The following is a 17,944-nucleotide window of genomic DNA, read 5'->3' as shown; positions in this document are numbered from 1 at the left end:
GCCTGCAGCGGAGCGCGAGAACTTAACCACTCGGCCACGGGGCCAGCCCGTGGCTACGTGTTTTTAATTAATTTTAATCCACGTGTCTGTTCTGTAATTTGAACGGCACCGTAATGATAAAAACGCGGCCCCTTCCTCTCCCGTCTCTCCCAGCTCCCACTTCCCAACAGTGACCTCCTCTAGCTGTTTCCCTTTGCGTTGTTATTTCTAAACAATATGGTTAAAATACTATTTCTAGATGTATCTTTTTGATGTCTGTTTACTTCCCTGACACGACAGATGAGGACTTAGTTCCTACTGCCTTTTCCTCCTACCATTTCACCATTTTCTCAATTTTTGGTTAAATTAATAGTCAAGGTTTACAATATTTTGATCATAAAATATTGTTGACTATCGAGCCAAGTAATATGCTACAACCATGTCTCCTTTCTTGTACAACTTTCATTTTTTTTCCTGAAGTTAATAGTTAATCATTTGCCCTGTTTTCTGTGAACAACTCATTAATTTCTTCCAAATGTGTTATCTATTTTTAAATGCCTAACAGTATTTTCTATATACTTAAGCACATTAGTTTGTGTTTTGTTTGTTTTGCTGAGGAATATTCACCCTGAGTTAATATCTGTGCCAGTCTTCCTCCATTTTATACATGGGTGGCTGCCACAGCGTGGCTGACAAGTGGTGTAGGTCTGCATCTGGGATCTGACCCTGTGAACCCAGGCCACAGAAGCGGAGCTTGAACTTAACCACTATGCCACAGGGCTGGTCCCCATCAGTCCCTTTTTATGCCCCTGGGACCTCAGTCCAAGAGCTCTCCATCTTCCTGTTCCAGTTTGGACAGATTGGTTGTCATGGGTTTCTTCTTCGCTGTCATTCTGGAACTTTCTCCTGTATGGGATCCCCTCTTTCCTGGATCCCTTCTCTTCTTAGTTTACTTCCTTGTTTTGCTGGAACATCTCCTTTAGCAGCTTCCTCAGTAAGGGTGAATGGGTAAAAATGAGTCTTTACATGATTACCTCTGATAATAGCCTGGCCATATATAAGATTGTTTGTGTAGAAGAATTTTCCTTCCAAATTTCAAAGGTATTTCCTCTTTGTCTTCTAGATGCCAGTGTTGTTTAAGATGTTTGGAGCCATTCTTACTTCCTATTCTTTACATAAGACCTGTTTTAGTCCCTCAGAACCATTTAAGGATCATCTGTTTATCTCCAGTTTTCTGTGATTTTCATGGTGGTGTACCATGGTATGAGATATTCTTCTTTCTTTTTTAAAATTAATCGTGCTGTGCATACCTTTCACTTCTGAGAAACTTTCTTGTATTCTCTGTGAAATTTTTCTCTCCATTTTTTCTGTTAGCTCTCTTTAAAACTCTAACCAGAAAGTTGGATTTGGGGCATTCTAATTTTCTTATATTTTCTTTTTCTCCTTTCATCTCTTTTCGTTTCAGTTTTTGAGAGATTTTTGCAACTTGACCCTAGCTCTTGACATTTTTATCTCGGCTCATTTATTTTTAATTTCCAGAAGCTCTTTCTTGTTCTCAGATTGTTCCTTCTTTTTGCATCCCACTCTGTCTTGTGGTCACTCTCTCTTCTCTCATCTCTCCAAAGAACTTAAAGAAGATTGTGGGGCCGGCCCTGTGGCCGAGTGATTAAGTTTGTGCACTCTGCTTTGGCGGCCCAGGGTTTCACCGGTTTGGATCCTGGGGGCAGACGTGGCACCGCTCGTCAGGCCATGCTGAGGTGGCATCCCACATGCCACAACTGGAAGGACCCACAACTAAAAATACACAACTATGTACCGGGGGACTTTGGGGAAAAGAAGGAAAAAAAGAAAAAAAAGAAGATTGGCAACAGATGTTAGCTCAGGTGCCAATCTTTAAAAAAAAGAAAAAAAAATTGGAAGTTTTCGTCTCCTCTCTGCACTGTCTCCGCTTCGTTGGAGACCCTCTTTTCTGTTTGTTTCGTCTCTGTCCTTCACGTAGGAAGCTTTGACTTCGGCTTTCTGCTCACGTCAAATGTGAGGTGCTAAACTTCCACGTGTGTGAGCAGAACTTGTCGACCGATGGCCCCTGGAGGAAGGATGGTGATCTGGCTCTCACAGGGGTAGGGTGGGATGGTGGGGGGAGTCTCCTTTGCAGAAGTTGGGATCCTCGAGGCTTCCCTGAGAGGGGTCTCTCCCTACCTCTGACTGGGGGTGGGGCTGGGCCTATTCCCAGCTGACAGCAGTCTTATGGGGACCCCACAATCAGAATGCGGATGCCAGAATTCATTTGACGCCTCACCACCTCCCGCCCTGACACACACAGGTGAGCCTAATATCCCTGAGTCACCTCCTCTGGTTCCCTGGGCCGGGCAGTGGGTAGAGAAGGTGGACGAGGAGCTCCCTGATCACAAGGACTGAGAGGGACCGAGGGGTCTAACTGCTCCTGTTACAGAATTCCAGCCAGTGCCCCTGACGTCATCCCCCAGCCCCCCTGCCTGCAGCACCTGCATTCCAGACCCAGAGCCCTTCTGGAATTCTCCAAGACAAGCCGACAGGGCATCTACTTCCACAGACACAAGGTTTTAGCGTTCTGCGCTCTGCTAGGTGAGATATTCAACTCTATCCACTTCCCATCCTGCCTAGTTTTTTGTCGTCCCTCAACTTCCTTTTCTCAACCGCCTCCTTTGATAAGTCTCTTTGTTCTTGGGAGTTCACATCTTTAAGAATTCCCTTTCTGTAACTTTAGTGGAATTCCAGGAAGGAAAGGAGGAGGGGTGCAATTGTAAATTCACTATGGTTTAACGGGAGCTCGCAAAGTGACCTCTATTTTTACATGAGAAACTCATTTCCAAGGATAAAATGTTGTGATTTTGTAAATTTTTGTCACAAATGGGACATTTTCCCATTTTGCAAATTGTTTATGATTTTTGCCAGTTGCATAAGCTTACAAAATAAGAAGGGTTCGGTTTCTGAGTCACAGGCAGAGATCAAACAAACAACTCCTGGATTTCAAAGTAAGATGCCGAGAAAGCCAATTCCTGCCAAATAATTGGTCTGAGACTCACATCCTTCCTTCAGTTTATCTGGCAGGTTAATCCAGACCGGAACATACTTGCATTTCCAAACAGATGGGAAGGCAGCTTTGGCAAAGGAGGCCCCAGATGAGTTTGGCTTTTGATAATAGGCATTCCAATTTGTTTTCTCAAAATCATCTTCCTGCAGAAAAAATATTTTTTTTTGCTGAGGAAAATTAGAGAAAGTAGATTGCAGATTGTTTGTGCCATCGTCAGTTTAATTCAGCAAATAGTGAGGGTTCTCTCTTGACAGGCACTGGGCTGGGCTCACATTTGGGTTCAAGAAAGTCCGGGTGATCTTCAGCAAGTCAAAGTCTGAGGGGAGGAACGGACACCCACACAGACAGCTCTGAAGCAGGACAGCAGAGGGCTGGGCATGGGGTGCATGCAGGAGCGAGGATTATCTCAGATGTGGGCGGGTCTGGCAGAATGTTCCTAAGATATGGAACACGAGACGGTTGGTGAGGTAGATGGGACTTGGACAGGAGGCTAAGGGAGGGAGGAGGGAAGTCACGTTCAGGAAGCTCCCACTGCACGCCTGGTGCTGGTGAATCCTTGCTTACTCCTCATGAGAATTCTAGGAGACGTATGGTGTCCTCACTCCATTTTACAGGTAAGAAAACTAAGGCCAGAAGCCAGATAGGATTTTGCCTAGGGCCACACAGCCATTTACTGGTAGAGCCACAGTTCAGGCTTCCTCCGCTTTCACAGCCCGGGCCTGTCCCTCAATAACTGAGAGGGGCTCTGGGCTCGGGAGAGGTGTTCTCCTGTTAATGGAAGACAAAAGCTGAGGCCTTGAGCGCCAGCTGTGGAGATGTTAGATATCAGTGAACTGCACCAAGAGGAATTTCGTGAAATCGAGGATCTTCCAGGAGCCTGTTGACGAGACTCCCTCCTTGACCAAACTTTAGACAGACTACTCAGAGCCCGCTTTTTCACTAGGCCTCATCCTCGGGCCTTGTCTCTGGCCTGCCCAGCCCAGTTGTAGCAAAAATCCTGCTAAGTCAGTTTAGTGAGAATCCTGGTAGGTGGGTTTAGGAAGAATCCTCCCCCTGAGGTCTCCTCCTAGTAATTTCCTATCCCTTCGCCCCCGGCCATGCTCGTTGGCTGTAAATCCCCAGCTGCCTCTGTTGTATTCGGAGTTGAGCCTGATCTCTCTCCCGTGTGGCCTTAGTCTTGACACCTGTCACAACAGTCCTGAAAAAAGTCTTCCTTACCGTGTCAGCACGTGTCAGAATAATTTTCCTTTAGCACCATGTGAATGTCCCTCCGTCTCCTGTGCGAGGCGGGTGCTGAGAGGGAAAGGGACCCTTCCCCTGGCGAGGCACCTGCACCCAGCAGTTACACAGGCCTGAACCCTAGGGCCTGCCTTGCCTCCCTGTCCCCCAAGGCCACATCCAATCAGACACCACATCCTGAAGGTCCCTCTTTGGGAAACAATTCTCCTATCTGCCTTGTACGTGCCCCTGTCATGTCTCACGCCTGCAGCTCCCTCCCTGGGCCCCCTCACTGTTTCATCCTCCACGCAGCACCAGCGGGATCTCTCCAACCTCAGGTCTGACGGCATCCCTCCCTTTCTCGTGGGCGCCCCAAGTCCATGCGTGGTGATGGGACCTAGAGGCCTGACGGCCCATGATCTCTAGACCCTGCCTCACAGTGTACATTCCAGCTGCCGTGAATAGCTTGCTCCCCACCCCCCCCCCCGAATCTTTCATGCCCCGGTGCCTCGCTCTCGCTGTTACCTCCGCCTAGAATGCCGGTTCTGGTCTCGATTCACACGAGCTGCTTTAGAAGGTGTCCTCAACGCCTGCTTCGCGTTCTTCCGGGACTCGTTCTTCCCTCCCCCAGCTCTGAGCCCTGTGGTTATTCTAACGAGGCATCCTTGCCTCTCCTTCACCTGGTGATGCGGATTTGTAACCACTTCCCAGCCATTTTACTGGACCTCACTCTAGTCCCTCAACGTATCTGTCACACCCATATTACAGATGAGAAACTGGGACCCAGAGAGGCAGTGACTCGCCCGCTGTCATGTCGTCAGGGAGCTATGGAGTGGGAACGTGACTTCCAGATCTCTCAGACCCCACACCCCTCCTGGATGGGGCCCCGTGATGCCCTGGGTGGCTGACCTGTGGTGAGAGGCGCCGGGTCCTCAGGAAGAAGCCGAGGAGGCAGCCCACGGTGACAGATAACACAGACAAGATGAGCAGTCCGTTCCGCTTGCACACGTCTCGCCCTCGGGCCAGGATGGCCCCCGGCACCATGATGAGCCCAGCCCGCTGGCACGGGGCACGGCACCATTCCATGCACAAGGGGCCAGCCAGGGGCACAGGGTCCCGGCTGGGGGCTCCGGCTCCTCAGCGGGCAGGTGGTCAGGGTTGCTAAGCCCAGTCGCTAGCCCCACAGCAACGGCCTGTGTGGCTGCCCCAGAGGAAAGCCGCAATCCTATTACCAACCACATCATTAGGAGCCGGGAGCAGATTAGGGCCTGGGAAATTAGAGCAGGCCACGTGGTCTGGGGGTTCAGACCTCAAAGCCAAGTGCTCCTCTTAAACACGGGAGGGGACAAAGGACCGGTGGGAGGCACAAGAGGGACATTCGCTTGATTTTTATCCCCACTTCATTCCAGAAAGAATTGAAGGCAAGGCAAGAAGACACCAGCAATTGCTAACATTAATTCAGCATTTACGTGCACCAGGTGCTGGTCTAGAGGCACATTACTTGTACTAGCACATTTAATCCTAACACCAGTCCCAAGAAGTAAGTGCTGTATGTACCATTTTACAGATGACGAAACTGAGGCAAAGAGAGGTTAAGTAACGAGCTTGTGCTGAGTGCCAGGCCTGCTCTCATTGCTTTGCCTCTGCGAACATAGGGAAGCACCCCAACAACCCTAGGATTCCACCTTCATTTTCCTGAAAGGGAGACTGAGACCCCAGGAGCCAAGTGCCCTGGCCGTGGTCACAGAGCCAGCAAGTAGCAGAGTGGCATTCAGCCTGCGTGGGTTTGGTGTCCCCCACAGGAACAGGTGGAGGGGTTCAGAGGTGCCCAGCAGTGTTGTGGGGAAGGTAGGATTTGAGTCCAGTGGGCCTAAGTTCAAACTCGGGCTCTGCCCCAACAGTGACATGCGTCATTCATGGCTGCTTTAAGCCTGACACTGGTGACCCCGTAGGATCTCAAGCCTATTATTTTTTTTTAAATTTTTTTTAAAGATTGGCACCTGAACTAACAACTGTTGCCAATCTTTTTTTTTTTTTTTCCTGCTTTATCTCCCCAAATCCCCCCTGGTACATAGTTGTATATTCTTAGTTGCAGGTCCTTCTAGTTGTGGCATGTGGACGCCACCTCAGCGTGGCCTGATGAGCGGTGCCATGTCCGCGCCCAGGATGTGAACCGGCAAAATCCTGGACCACTGCAGGGGAGCACATGAACTTAACAACTTGGCCATGGGGCTGGCCCCAAGCCTATTATTTTTAAAGATGACAGAGCCCAGGAGACCTACATTCAAGTCCCTGCTCTGCCACTTAATAGCTGTGTGACCCTGGGAAAAGCCATTTAAGCGCACTGTACCTCAGTTTCCCCATCCATAAAACAGACATAGTACTAGCATCTACTTCATCAGGGCTGGTGCAACACGCCATCCAGAGAGCATCTGGGAAAATGGCAGTGAACTGTAGCAGGCTGAACGGGGAGAGGGCTGTTAGGGTCATCATCTACAGCTGGTGTTTTTAGAGAAAGGATTTCTTTTTGCTGTTCCTTGTGCCCTTTAAAGCCAGAGGGAATTAACTCTTCTGTTTCACCGGGAGCCTGTATTCTCACTACAGTCAGGCGGCAGCAGGGAGCCGGGTCTGTGGTGGGAGTGGGGGTGAGGTGTGCACCGGGCTGCCTTCCCTGACACAGGGGACGGGGCCGAGGATGGAGAGGACGGAGCCAGGGAACTGCTCGGGGTCCAGGCAGAGGGGGCTGGGGTGCCGGGGACCCTTGGATTCCAGTCCCAACTTTACCAGCTCCGTGACCTTGCCCTCCCCCGGCCTGGTCTCGGCCTCCTCAGAACCAGAGGAGCAGGCTGGGTGCTTTGTAAGGACCGCTCGGTTTAACAGGCCAAACTTCTGCAGCCCCCTCTCTCTGCCAGCAGCTGTAGGGGTGACGGGGAGGTGGATAGGTGGGTACAAGTCTGAGGGTTTTTTTCCCTCCCTCCAGCTCCAACTCTTAAAAGTGAGAATTTCCTGATACACTTTCAACCCCAACAAACGCCTCGTTTTCCGATTAACCGTGTGGTTCAGTTACTGTCTGGAAGAGAAAACATTCTGGGTGGACATCTGGATTTGGGGTTCCATCGATGCCCAGGCCTGGCCTTCAGCTGTGAAGTGGATGAGTCTTCCTTTCCACTTCACCCCCAAGACTCTGATTCCCCACATGGTTCCTGCCTCCACCCTCCCACCCGACACCACCACCACCTGCCTCCCAGATTCTAGACCTTTCTTTCCATTGCTCCCACTGTCTTCAACAGGGGAAATTACAACTCATTCACAAGCAAATGTGCTTAGAGCACCATCTCATGTCACCCCTCCTGAGTACTGGGGACACAGCAATGGGGTGACATAGTACTTGCCCCCAGCGAGCTTATAAGGAAATTGAGGGGCTCTAAGAAAGGGCTGATTCACACTAAAGGATTAAGTGACTGATAATGAACTTACTAAGGATATTTGCAAATTAAATAGAAAGGCTCCTGGATAAGAACCTTTCATAGCTCCCCTTTGCCTATGGAATCAATTGGCTTAAAATGTTACCAGATATGCAAAAAGATTTTTTAAATTAAAAACGAGTTGGGAAATGCTGGATGAAACAAAGTCAAGCAGGTTCTTTACTCCAGGACACCTCGAAGTCAGACTGCTCAAGTTCAGATCTTAGTTCTACCATTTACTAGCTGTGTCACTTTGGGCAAATTTCTTAACCTCTCTGTAAAATAGGAATAATGCAACAGACCCTAGGTCATGGGTTGTGATGTGGCTCAAATATGGTGATGCATGCCAGGCGCTTCTCGCGTTGTCTGGTGCCTTGCTGACACTCGCAGTGGTTACCATCAGCCTTAGCAGAGCCTTTACAGTACTAACGTGTGTTGGAGGAAGTCTCCAGGTAGGGGTACAGAACCCCAGCCCATCGCTCTGTATTTGGGGAACATACTTTGGAAGACTCCAGCCTCCAGGATGAAGTCCCTGCTCCTTAGGGGAGTGTCTGAGGTTTGTTCACTCCCCAGCTTTCCAGCTCCTCGGCGCACCCCTCCAGCTCTCTGCCTCTGCTCATCACACCTTGAGCTTCCTTGGCGCTGTGCCCTGCATCCGGCCTCCGCGCTGTGCCCATGCTATTTCCTCTGCCTAGAAAGTCCTTCCCTCTGTCTCTGAAGTCACAGGCAAACGCGCATCTTCCCTGACTGCCCCAGACACAGCAGCCCCGTTCTCCTCCCGCTAACTCAGGCCCTTCCTCCGTCAACACCTGGGATTAACCCCAGGCCCCTTTTAAGTGGCTCTGACAAGGAAATAAAAAAATCTATGCGACTAAGATTAAGTCTCTGTTACCATGTCATTCGAAAACACCTTGGGGGATCATCCTCAAAGCTGGAGAATATACTGGGGGACCTACTGGGACCCCAAGGAGCAAGGAGTTTCCCTCCAGAGCAGCTGAAACGGATGGGCAGCAGAAAGCCCCAGAGATGCTTCTTGAGAGACTTGAGCCGCCCAGACTAAGATGCTATGGGCAGAGAAGAGAAGCGGCGTCGTGAAAGCAGCCCCGAGTCACAAAGCGCATGGGCGGCGCCCGCTCGTCTCTCACGCGGCGGCTGGGGGCTGGACCTGCGCGCAGCGGGGGCGGTTAGCCTGCTGAGGATCCGTGCTTCTCCAGGACCGCAAAGGGCCCCACTCAGCCCGGGGAAGTGGGTAGGAAGGCTTCCTGGAGGAGGCGTCACTTAGTCAGAGACCTGACTAGGCCTGGAGTTAACCCAGGGCAGGGGGTGCTGGTCGAGGGAGAGATAAGAGGAGGCCTGTGCCGAACGAGGAGCCCTGACTGGAGGGTGCGAGCTGGATCCGGGAACCACCGCGAAATCGGGGGCGGGGGTGGCGGCTGGCCTGGGGCCTCGCCCTCCACCCTGTACTGAATGAGTGTAGGTTAAGCTGTCTGAGCGCCCAGCTGGCTTCATGGTGACAACGGCTCCGGGTTTCCTGGCCGCTTTCCAGAGACACTCCAGAGGCGCCTTCATCTCCTCCCGACGGGGCTCTCCTCCCCGAAGGCTCTCTGTGCGCGTGGACGGCTAGCCCACGCGCTGGGGATTCCTGCGGGCTGCCGTGAGGGGCCGTGCTGACCCCGCCCAGGCTGGGCCTGCCCCGCTTTGCTCGGAGGATGGGGCCAAGCGACTCAGGAGGCAGGGCCTCTCATGTCGCTTTCCTCCTTCCCCTTCCAGCCCCTCCTGTCTGGATTTTTCATAAGCAGAAATTGGGCCTGATCACCCAGGAAACCACGTAGCTGCTATTGGTTGAGCACCTACTATGCGCTGGGCTCCGTCAAAGAGCCACCCAGCAGAGGGAGCCAAGGAGCAACTCAGCCCCCTCCCTCAGCACTCACTGAATCAGTCAAACGTCCCGGGAACAGGGTAGGGGCTCAAGTTCTGGATCTGTGCAGTCCAATACGGGGGCACTAGGCACACTAAATGAAAATTAATAGAGTTTAAAGTTCAGTTCTTTAGTTGCCCTAGCCACATTTCAAAAGCTCAGTAGCCACACGTGGCTAGTGACTACCATATTGAACAGCGCAGTGACAGAACATTTCTGTGATCACAGAAAGTTCTATTGGACTTTCTAGAGTCACAATGAGCCGAATTCAAATTTCAGATCGTTCCCTTGGAAGCTGTGTGACTTTGCCCAAATTAGTGAACCTCTCTGACCCTCGTTTCTGCATCTATAAAAGCCTGTGTTCTTTACGTGCATCACACTTCCACCTATTGGAATATGGTAGTTAGAGCAAAGTATAAAGTTAAAACCCCCAGCAAGTTCAAATTACGTTTCCAAGTTAGTTAGGACTCTTGTTAGCAAATAACAGAAAATTAAATCAAGCTGGCTTAGGTAAAAAGGGAATTTATAAGCAAAGCTGACTACAATAATGTGTGGGGCCTACTGCAAAATGAACATGTGGGGCTTTTTGTTCAAAAAGCAGGAAAAAAAGTGCATTAAAGGTACTAACATCTGAAGCTTTTTTCTTTCTTCCACAGTCTCTTTCTCATCTTATCATGGTGTTTTTTATTTGCTCCTTAATGTCATTCTTAAGTAAATAAACATTAAAAATTTAAATTATTAGCATGAATTTTCCCATTCGTCTTTATATTTGCAATGCCAGTTTGGTTTTTTTTAAAGATTTTATTTTTCCTTTTTCTCCCTAAAGCCCCCCGGTACATAGTTGTGTATTTTTAGTTGTGGGTCCTTCTAGTTGTGGCACGGGGGATGCTGCCTCAGCATGGCCTGATGAGCGGTGCCATGTGCACGCCCAGGATCCGAACCAGCGAAACCCCAGGCCACCGAAGCAGAGCGTGCGAGCTTAACCACTCGGCCACCAGCTGGCCCCTGCAATGCCAGTTTTAAAAGCAAATAGAAGAGCATTTAACTTGTATGCAGAATCACCAAAATGACACAATTTGTATTTAGTAGCTCCTATGTGTATATGGATTTTGTTCTTAACCAGAACAGTGGAAATGCTGTACGAAACTAATTCAACTGTCTCTATTTCACTTCTAGACACGTTCACGTTCTACCAGTGCGCTCTCTCCCTTTGGCTTACTAGGAGCAAGGAAGGACTGGAAAGAAAAGGAACCCTGGGCGGCCCTGACTTTCGTTTTTCTTCTCTATCGTGTTCAGTATAAGGAGTTGGGTACTGCAGGGAAGTTACATCAATAAGAAAGGATATAAGGGTCAGTGGTCATGCCTGTTTCTTAGAATGCCATTGTCTCCTTTGTGTGTTGGAAGCAGGTTCTGGTTCGAGGAAAGCATGGTTTCCCAGGGCTGTCAGCGCCTCTGCTTACACAGTTGTAGGCATAACATGCTCTCCTTGCACTCGCTCTGAGTCTTGCTGAATTCCTGTGCATCGCCAGTTTACCAGAGTGCTGAGCCCATGGGGCATCCTACACACTGTCTGCGAATGGAGTGAAAAGCAACACGTGGACCCTTATATTTCTTCTCTGCTCACCTGCATATCCGTTGTCCTCTCAGACTTTGCTTACAAAACACAAGCTCAAAGGTAAAATTATTAAGAATTTAGAGGTAGTGACAGCAGAGCGTTAAACCAAGCACGGCACTCTTCTGATGCCCGTGAAACCAGTCCTGTTCATGAGCCTGGATGGTGAGGCTTTCACAGAATCAAGGACAAGAGTAGGCTTGAGCTGCAAAGACCGCTGAGCGAGGTGCTTGACTGTTAACAGAATTCTCCCTCTCGCCAGCTCTCCTTTCTGCGTGCCTGATCCGCTCATGCAGTCTCCATTCAACATGTGTTTGCTAAGAGGTGGTGGAGGATAGCAACTGGGGGCACAGACTGAACCAGGCTTGTGTTTGAATCCTGGCTCCTAGACCAACACTTGGTGTGACTTTAGGCAAGTTACTCTGTGTCTCAGTTTTCTCATATGGAATATGGGGACAATAATGTTCTAATAGGGTTCTTTTGTGGATTAAATGAATTACACGTGTGAAGCACTTGGGCCAGTTGTCTGATGGTAGTAAGCACTATATACACGTTCCCATATTACCATTATTACTACATGCCAGGCATATTCTAGAGACACAGCAATAAACAGGAAGAGACAACAGTCTCTGCTCTCATGGAGCTCACAGTTTGGTGGTGACATCTGTGCCACATTCTTCTTTCTCCAGTGGAGAACTGGAGCATTTCTGCTACTGCTCCTGGTCGACGCAGAGGAAACATGGTTACCAGCAGCTGTTTCACTCCAAGTCCAAAATCCCAGGGAAGCTTCTGAGTGGCCCATCTTGGACCAATCACCTGTGACCAGGAGGGGCAGAGGGCAAGGTCACATTGTTTACAATTGCTGCTTCTGTGGTAACCCTGTAGCTGTGTGTAGTAGCAGTTAGAAAAGTGGGTACACTGGACAGACACAGCAGAATATTTAGTACATTATCCTGGTCACTTGACTCTTGGCAAGGTGAGAATCCACAGGGAGCCCTGGAGACATTCTGGTCCACTGTCTGAGGGCCTGAGAGGGAAAGAAGCCTGGTCAAGGCCACCTGGAAACCGGGTGCCAAGTCAGGGGCCTTCCCCTCCCTACTCAGCCCTCCCTAAACCCAGAAACACTCCTCAAAGGGTCCTTCTGCCACTGGTTGTTATTTCGTAGCCTGTCTCCTTTATGTGCAGAATTTGCTCCTATCCCCTAACCTGCACGGCAGTAACTGTGTGGACCCTTTTCTGGAGCAACCGCCCCCACCCCCCTTACCACTTCTTGTACCACCTGTGTCTGCGCTCTCGCTCCCTGCTGCCTCTGGCTGCCAGGCGCTCGTTTCCTTTGGGAAGGTGCTGAGGTCAGTGGTTGCTGCCTGCGGGATGCCAGACAGGGGATGCAGGATAGCTGTCTGCAGAGCCGCAGTGCCAGTGACTGGGGAAAGACTGACTTGGGCAGTTGGGACCACAGATGTTAGGGAATCAGATTAAGGAATTGAACAGGGAATGGACTCAGCCTTGGTTTCTGGAAAAAGCCGAGATGAGAGTGGGCCGAGGCCCTTGAGGCTCTGGGCAGAAGTGAACGAGTCAGGAGAAGGGCCAAGATTTAGGTTCTTGTTCCGACGCTGCAGAATGCTCTCGGGGAAGTCATTTGACTCCCTGAGCCTTAGCTTTCTCACCTCAGAGATGACTCCTTGCCTCTGGAGGCTATGATAAGGCAGCGAGATAGGCAAGCCTGGGTGGGGGGAGCACGGGCCCTGGTGTCGGACAGACCCGGATTTAAATTCCAGGCCCACCACTAACCAGGGGCTTTTAGGCGTGTTGCCTCCCTGCTCTGAATCTCTATTTATGATATGAGGATATTAATTATTCCTAATTCATAGGGTTTGTGGAAGTTTAAATAGCATCTTACATGAAAAGTAATTAATACAGATGTTGGCATGTGCTAACTGCTCAACAAATGGTTGCAAGATATAGAGACCCCAATTAAGAAAGCAAACAGGGCAATTTATTCAAAAGCCCTTCGACCTTCCTCCTTCCAGCGCATTACTATTTCTAGTGCCTAACTCCTCAGCATTTTGGAATCTGACAACTGTAAATATTTAAAGATGGAATGGCTACCTCTGGAGGCAGTAAACTCCTTGTACCCAGGGAAAAACAAACGAAAGCTAGGCAACGTCTTGGGGGCCTGGAGCAGAAGGGAGCCAAGCAACGGATGGGAGGGGGGTGAGGGCAGGAGAGCCCTGGGCTCTAGGCCCTCAACGGTCTTTTCCAGACCCTCTCTCTCATAGTGCCCACCGACCCCCAGATCGGGGGATGAGGCGGTGACCCCTCAAAACTCTCATCTGGGTAACACTGAGGAAAATCCTGCTGAGAACTGGCTGCCAGGACAGCCCATGACCAACAGGTCCCTCCACGTCATCACGCATGCCTGTGTTTGGATGATTTCCCCTCCGTAGAACTGGGGTGGGGGGGGGGGGGGGCTTGTCCCACAAGAAGAAACGGTGCAGACGGCTGGCTACTCCGAGCCCAGCTAAGGAAGGAGCGGCAGTGATCCCCAAGAATCTCGGCCGGGAATGAGCCTCCACAGGGGCAGAGGAGGAGCTCAGGGGAGCAGCTCTCTAACCTCCCCTGCTGGGCCTTCTCAGACACCCAGGGCAGGCACCAGAGCTGGGCACAGCCACAGGCTGGTCAGCGGATTAAGTGATTCTCGGCTCTGGGAGCAGGGCGAGCAGTGCCACCCCGTGAGGGGCATGGCAGAGGCTCTGAGGGAGGTCCTGCTTTAAAAAGCACACTCAATATCATCATTTTATTTTTGGAAAATAAACAGAAATCCCCTCTTCTTTTACTCTATGAACCACAGAGTAAAGCGCAACAAAACCTTCTTGGCTAGAGGTGCTGTTTCTACTTATAACCCCAGCAGCCAAGAGAATTCCCAGGGTTGGGGGAGAGGAGAACGTTTCCCTGTAAGGTCCACGCCCGAGTCTCTGGGGAGTGTGAACATTTCTGTTCCTCCGAAGAGAGTATGTGTTCAAAAGGGTCAAGGAACTCTGATCCAGACCCAGTGATGTTTACAGAGGAGGGAGGAGATGACAGCAAGGGAAAGGGACTTACCTGAGGGCAGAAGTGAGCTGGCTCTGATCTGCAATTACATCTCATCTTTTCTCATTGTTAAGTCCAGGGCTTGTTAATTGATTGATTGGTTGATGGTGAATGTGGCACTTGAGGACAACAATATGGGTAATGGTGCTCAGAACCTTTAGCTATTAACTCAAGAGTCAAGAGGTCAAGGTCAGGGTTGAGGTCCTGTTGGGGTCAGTAGGGCTGGCTTGGCTCCCTGGCTCCTGACAGCATCCAAACTCTTAGGAGGGGGTACGGGTCAGGGCAATTTCACTCTAGCAGAGAGCTGGTGTGTTTCCTTTGGCCCCAAGATATGGTCACTAAAATCTAAGGATGCCGCAACTAGGAACATAGGTCTTGGCCATCTCGTGTGCTGATTGTTTAAAAGAGGAGTTTTCATTTTATTTCTTTTCTCGTCTCCCAAAAATGACCTCTCTCCCAAATTTTATGTTTTTTCATTCCATTGCTTTCCTTCATAGGTTTGAATATATTATTTAGACTTGCCTATTTTTGAACTTATGTACATTGAACCGCATTTCATTTTTTTTCGCTCTATGTCATGCTCTTGAGATTCAATGTCATTCAGTGTAGCCGTAGTTTGTTTTTTTCTGCTATGCAGCATTCCTTGATATGAATGAATATTATTGACTTATCATGTATTGTTGGTGGACATTTGTGCTTTTTCCAGTTGTTGACTATTATGAGCAATGCTGCTATAAACATTCTTGACTACAAGCGCACATGTGCCAGACTCTCCCTAGGTTACACACATAGCAATGGAATTACTAGGTCATAGGTCATGCAGATGTTCGACTTTACTCGGTCATGCCACCTGTTTTGACAACAGTTACTTTTATCAGTTGATACACTCATCCACAATGTATGAACATTCCCATTGCTCCACGTGCTCCCCAACATTTGGTATTGATTTTTAACTCCTGCCAATCTGGTGGGTGTGAAATAGTATTACATTGGGGTGTATATTTGCATTTCCCTAATGACTGAAATTAAATTTGGGTGGTTTTTTTGAGGAAGATTAGCCCTGAGCTAACATCTGCCACCAATCCTCCTCTTTTTGCTGAGGAAGACTGGCCCTGAGCTAACATCTGTGCCCATCTTCCTCCACTTTATATGTGGGACGCCTGCCATGGCATGGCTTGACAAGCAGTGGGTAGGTCCACACCTGGGATCCGAACTGGAGAACCCCAGGCCACCGAAGCAGAACATGCGCACTTAACCACTGCACCACCACGCCGGCCCCACCTACTTAACTTTTTGTTATTTTTTAAAAAAGCTTTATTTAGGTATAAATTACGTACCACATGATTCACCCATTTTAGGCATACAGTTCAATGTTTTTAGTAAATTTACCGAGTTGTGCAATCATCACCACAATCTTATTTTGGAACATTTCCCTCATCCCCAAAAGACCCCTCATGCCCATTTTTAGTCAATCCCCGCTCCCACCTCCATGCTTAGGCAAACACCAATCTGCTTCCCATCTCCACAGACTTGCCTTTTCTGGACATTTTATAGAAATGGATCATATGCCATATGGTCTTTTTTTGTTATTTGACTTCTTTCACTTAGCTCAATATTTTTGACGTTCCTCCATGTGCGTAGCACACATCAGTAGTTCGTTCCTCTTATTGATGGACGGTGTTCCGTCGTGTGGATACAGCACTTTTTGTTTTTCCCACTCACCAGTTGATGGACGTTTGTTTTGTTTCCACTTTTTGGCTTTTTTGAGTACTGTTGCTGTGAACTTTCACTTACAAGTCTTTCTGTGCACGCATGTTTTTGCTTATCTCGAGCAGATATCTATGAGCTGGATTACTAGGTTGTTAAACATAAATTTATGCTCAACTTTTTAAGAGACTGCCAGGCTGTTTTCCGAAGTGAATGCACCATTTTACGTTCCTGTCAGCAAAGTATGAGGGTTCCAATTTCTTCACATGCTTTCCCATAGTTTTTACTGTCTGTCTTTTTGATTACAGCCATCCTAATGGGCGTGAAGCGACGTCTCCTTGTGGTTTTAATTTGCATTTTCCCAATGACGATGTTGAGCATCGTTTAATGTGCTTGTCAGTTATTCATAGATCTTCTTTGGTGAAATGTCTATTCAAATCTTTTGTCTGTTTAAAAAATTACGTTGTCTGTCTTCTTGAGTTGTAAAAGTTTTATGTATTCTGGATACAAGACCTTTACCAGAATTATGATTTGCAAATATTTTCTCCCAGACTGTGGCTTATCTTTTCATTTTCTTAATAGCGACTTTTAAAGTACAAAAATTTTTTTATTGTCTGATTCATCACTTTTTTCTTTTATGGATCATGCTTTTAGTGTCACATTTAAGAACTCCTTCCCTAATCCAAGGTCAAGAAGATTTTCTCCTACGTCTTCTTCTAAAAGTGTTATAGTTTTAGCTCTTAAATTATGGTCTATGATCCATTTTGAATAAATTTTTGTGTGTGGTGTGAATTAAGGGTCTAAATTCATCTTTTTGTGTGTGGATATACAATTGTTCCAGCACCATTTGTTGAAAAAACTTGTTATTGACGTCTAATAACCCTACTGTGGGCGGAGAATGAGGACATATGATAGTAATCCTTTGAGGTTTGCAGAGATTTGCTTTATGACCTGGTAAATGTTCAATTTTCATAAATGTTCCAGACGTGCTTTGAAAGAATGCATATTCTGCAGATTATGTGTGCAGTTATATGTATATCCATGAAATCAAACTTGAGAATGCATTAGTTCGAATCTCCTCTATCTGTACTTATTTTTGCATCTATTTCATCTATCAGTTGCTGGTTGAGGCCCTACCACTGTGACAGCGGATTTGTCTTTTTCTCCTTGTCCTCCTTTTGATTTCTAATATATATATTTTGTCTGTGTTACTAAATTTCATACGTTTTCCTTGTGGTTTGATCATATTATCGTTTTGTACTGACCTCCTCATCTCTAGCAATATTTTTTGCCTTAAATTCTATTTGTCTGACATTGACAGCTTTCAGGGAGAAAGTCCAGGGACTGCACACTTGGAAGATTTGCTCTGGTGAGGTAATAAATGCACCTACAAACACGGTTAGCCTCTTTGCACAGCCCCCTGCCTGCTGGCCAGGCTCCCATCCTTATGTTCATCTAGGGACGTCCTAACTGAGTGGGCAGCGTCTAAGGACATCCTAACTGAGTGGGCAGCATCTTTCCCTGGGGATGCCAGGGAACACGAACAATTTTTAACAGGTTATTCAAATCATCTGTTGTTTGGTATAAGGAAGCAAATAGGTGACAGAGAAAGAAGGTTCTGACTTCTGAAGCCACACAGCCCTAGGAGACTTCCGAGTGCAGACAGAAGTAGGTGTAGGTCCTGGAGGAATGTGAAACGTTTGGGTTCTGGATTTCTTTTCTAAGGCACACTATCTCCACATATGTGGACTGGAAAGCACGGAAGCCGAAGCCACTGCCAGCTTCTCCTGCAATCCACCCTGGATACAACAGAAACGCATGTGCAGCCATATTTTAACAGACTCTGAAGCAGCTGGACTGGTCAGGCAAAGCGGAGTGAGACC

At 48.4% G+C, this 17,944-nt stretch overlaps 1 protein-coding gene across 1 annotated transcript in view; it reads right to left on the bottom strand.

Annotated features, from left to right (window-relative positions):
• Positions 1 to 5,390, bottom strand: part of SLC1A7 (solute carrier family 1 member 7) — a 46,963-nt gene extending 41,573 nt beyond the window's left edge. Inside the window, exon 1 of the mRNA XM_008531715.2 lies at positions 5,180 to 5,390. Coding sequence (XP_008529937.2) covers positions 5,180 to 5,356 — 177 coding nt within the window. The 5' untranslated portion in view covers positions 5,357 to 5,390. The remainder of the gene's footprint in view (positions 1 to 5,179) is intronic.
• Between the last annotated feature and the right edge of the window lie 12,554 nt (positions 5,391 to 17,944).

Source organism: Equus przewalskii, chromosome 2 (assembly GCF_037783145.1).
Source record: "Equus przewalskii isolate Varuska chromosome 2, EquPr2, whole genome shotgun sequence".
Taxonomy (NCBI): Eukaryota; Metazoa; Chordata; class Mammalia; order Perissodactyla; family Equidae; genus Equus; species Equus przewalskii.
This window is presented reverse-complemented; position numbering and strand designations above follow the sequence as displayed.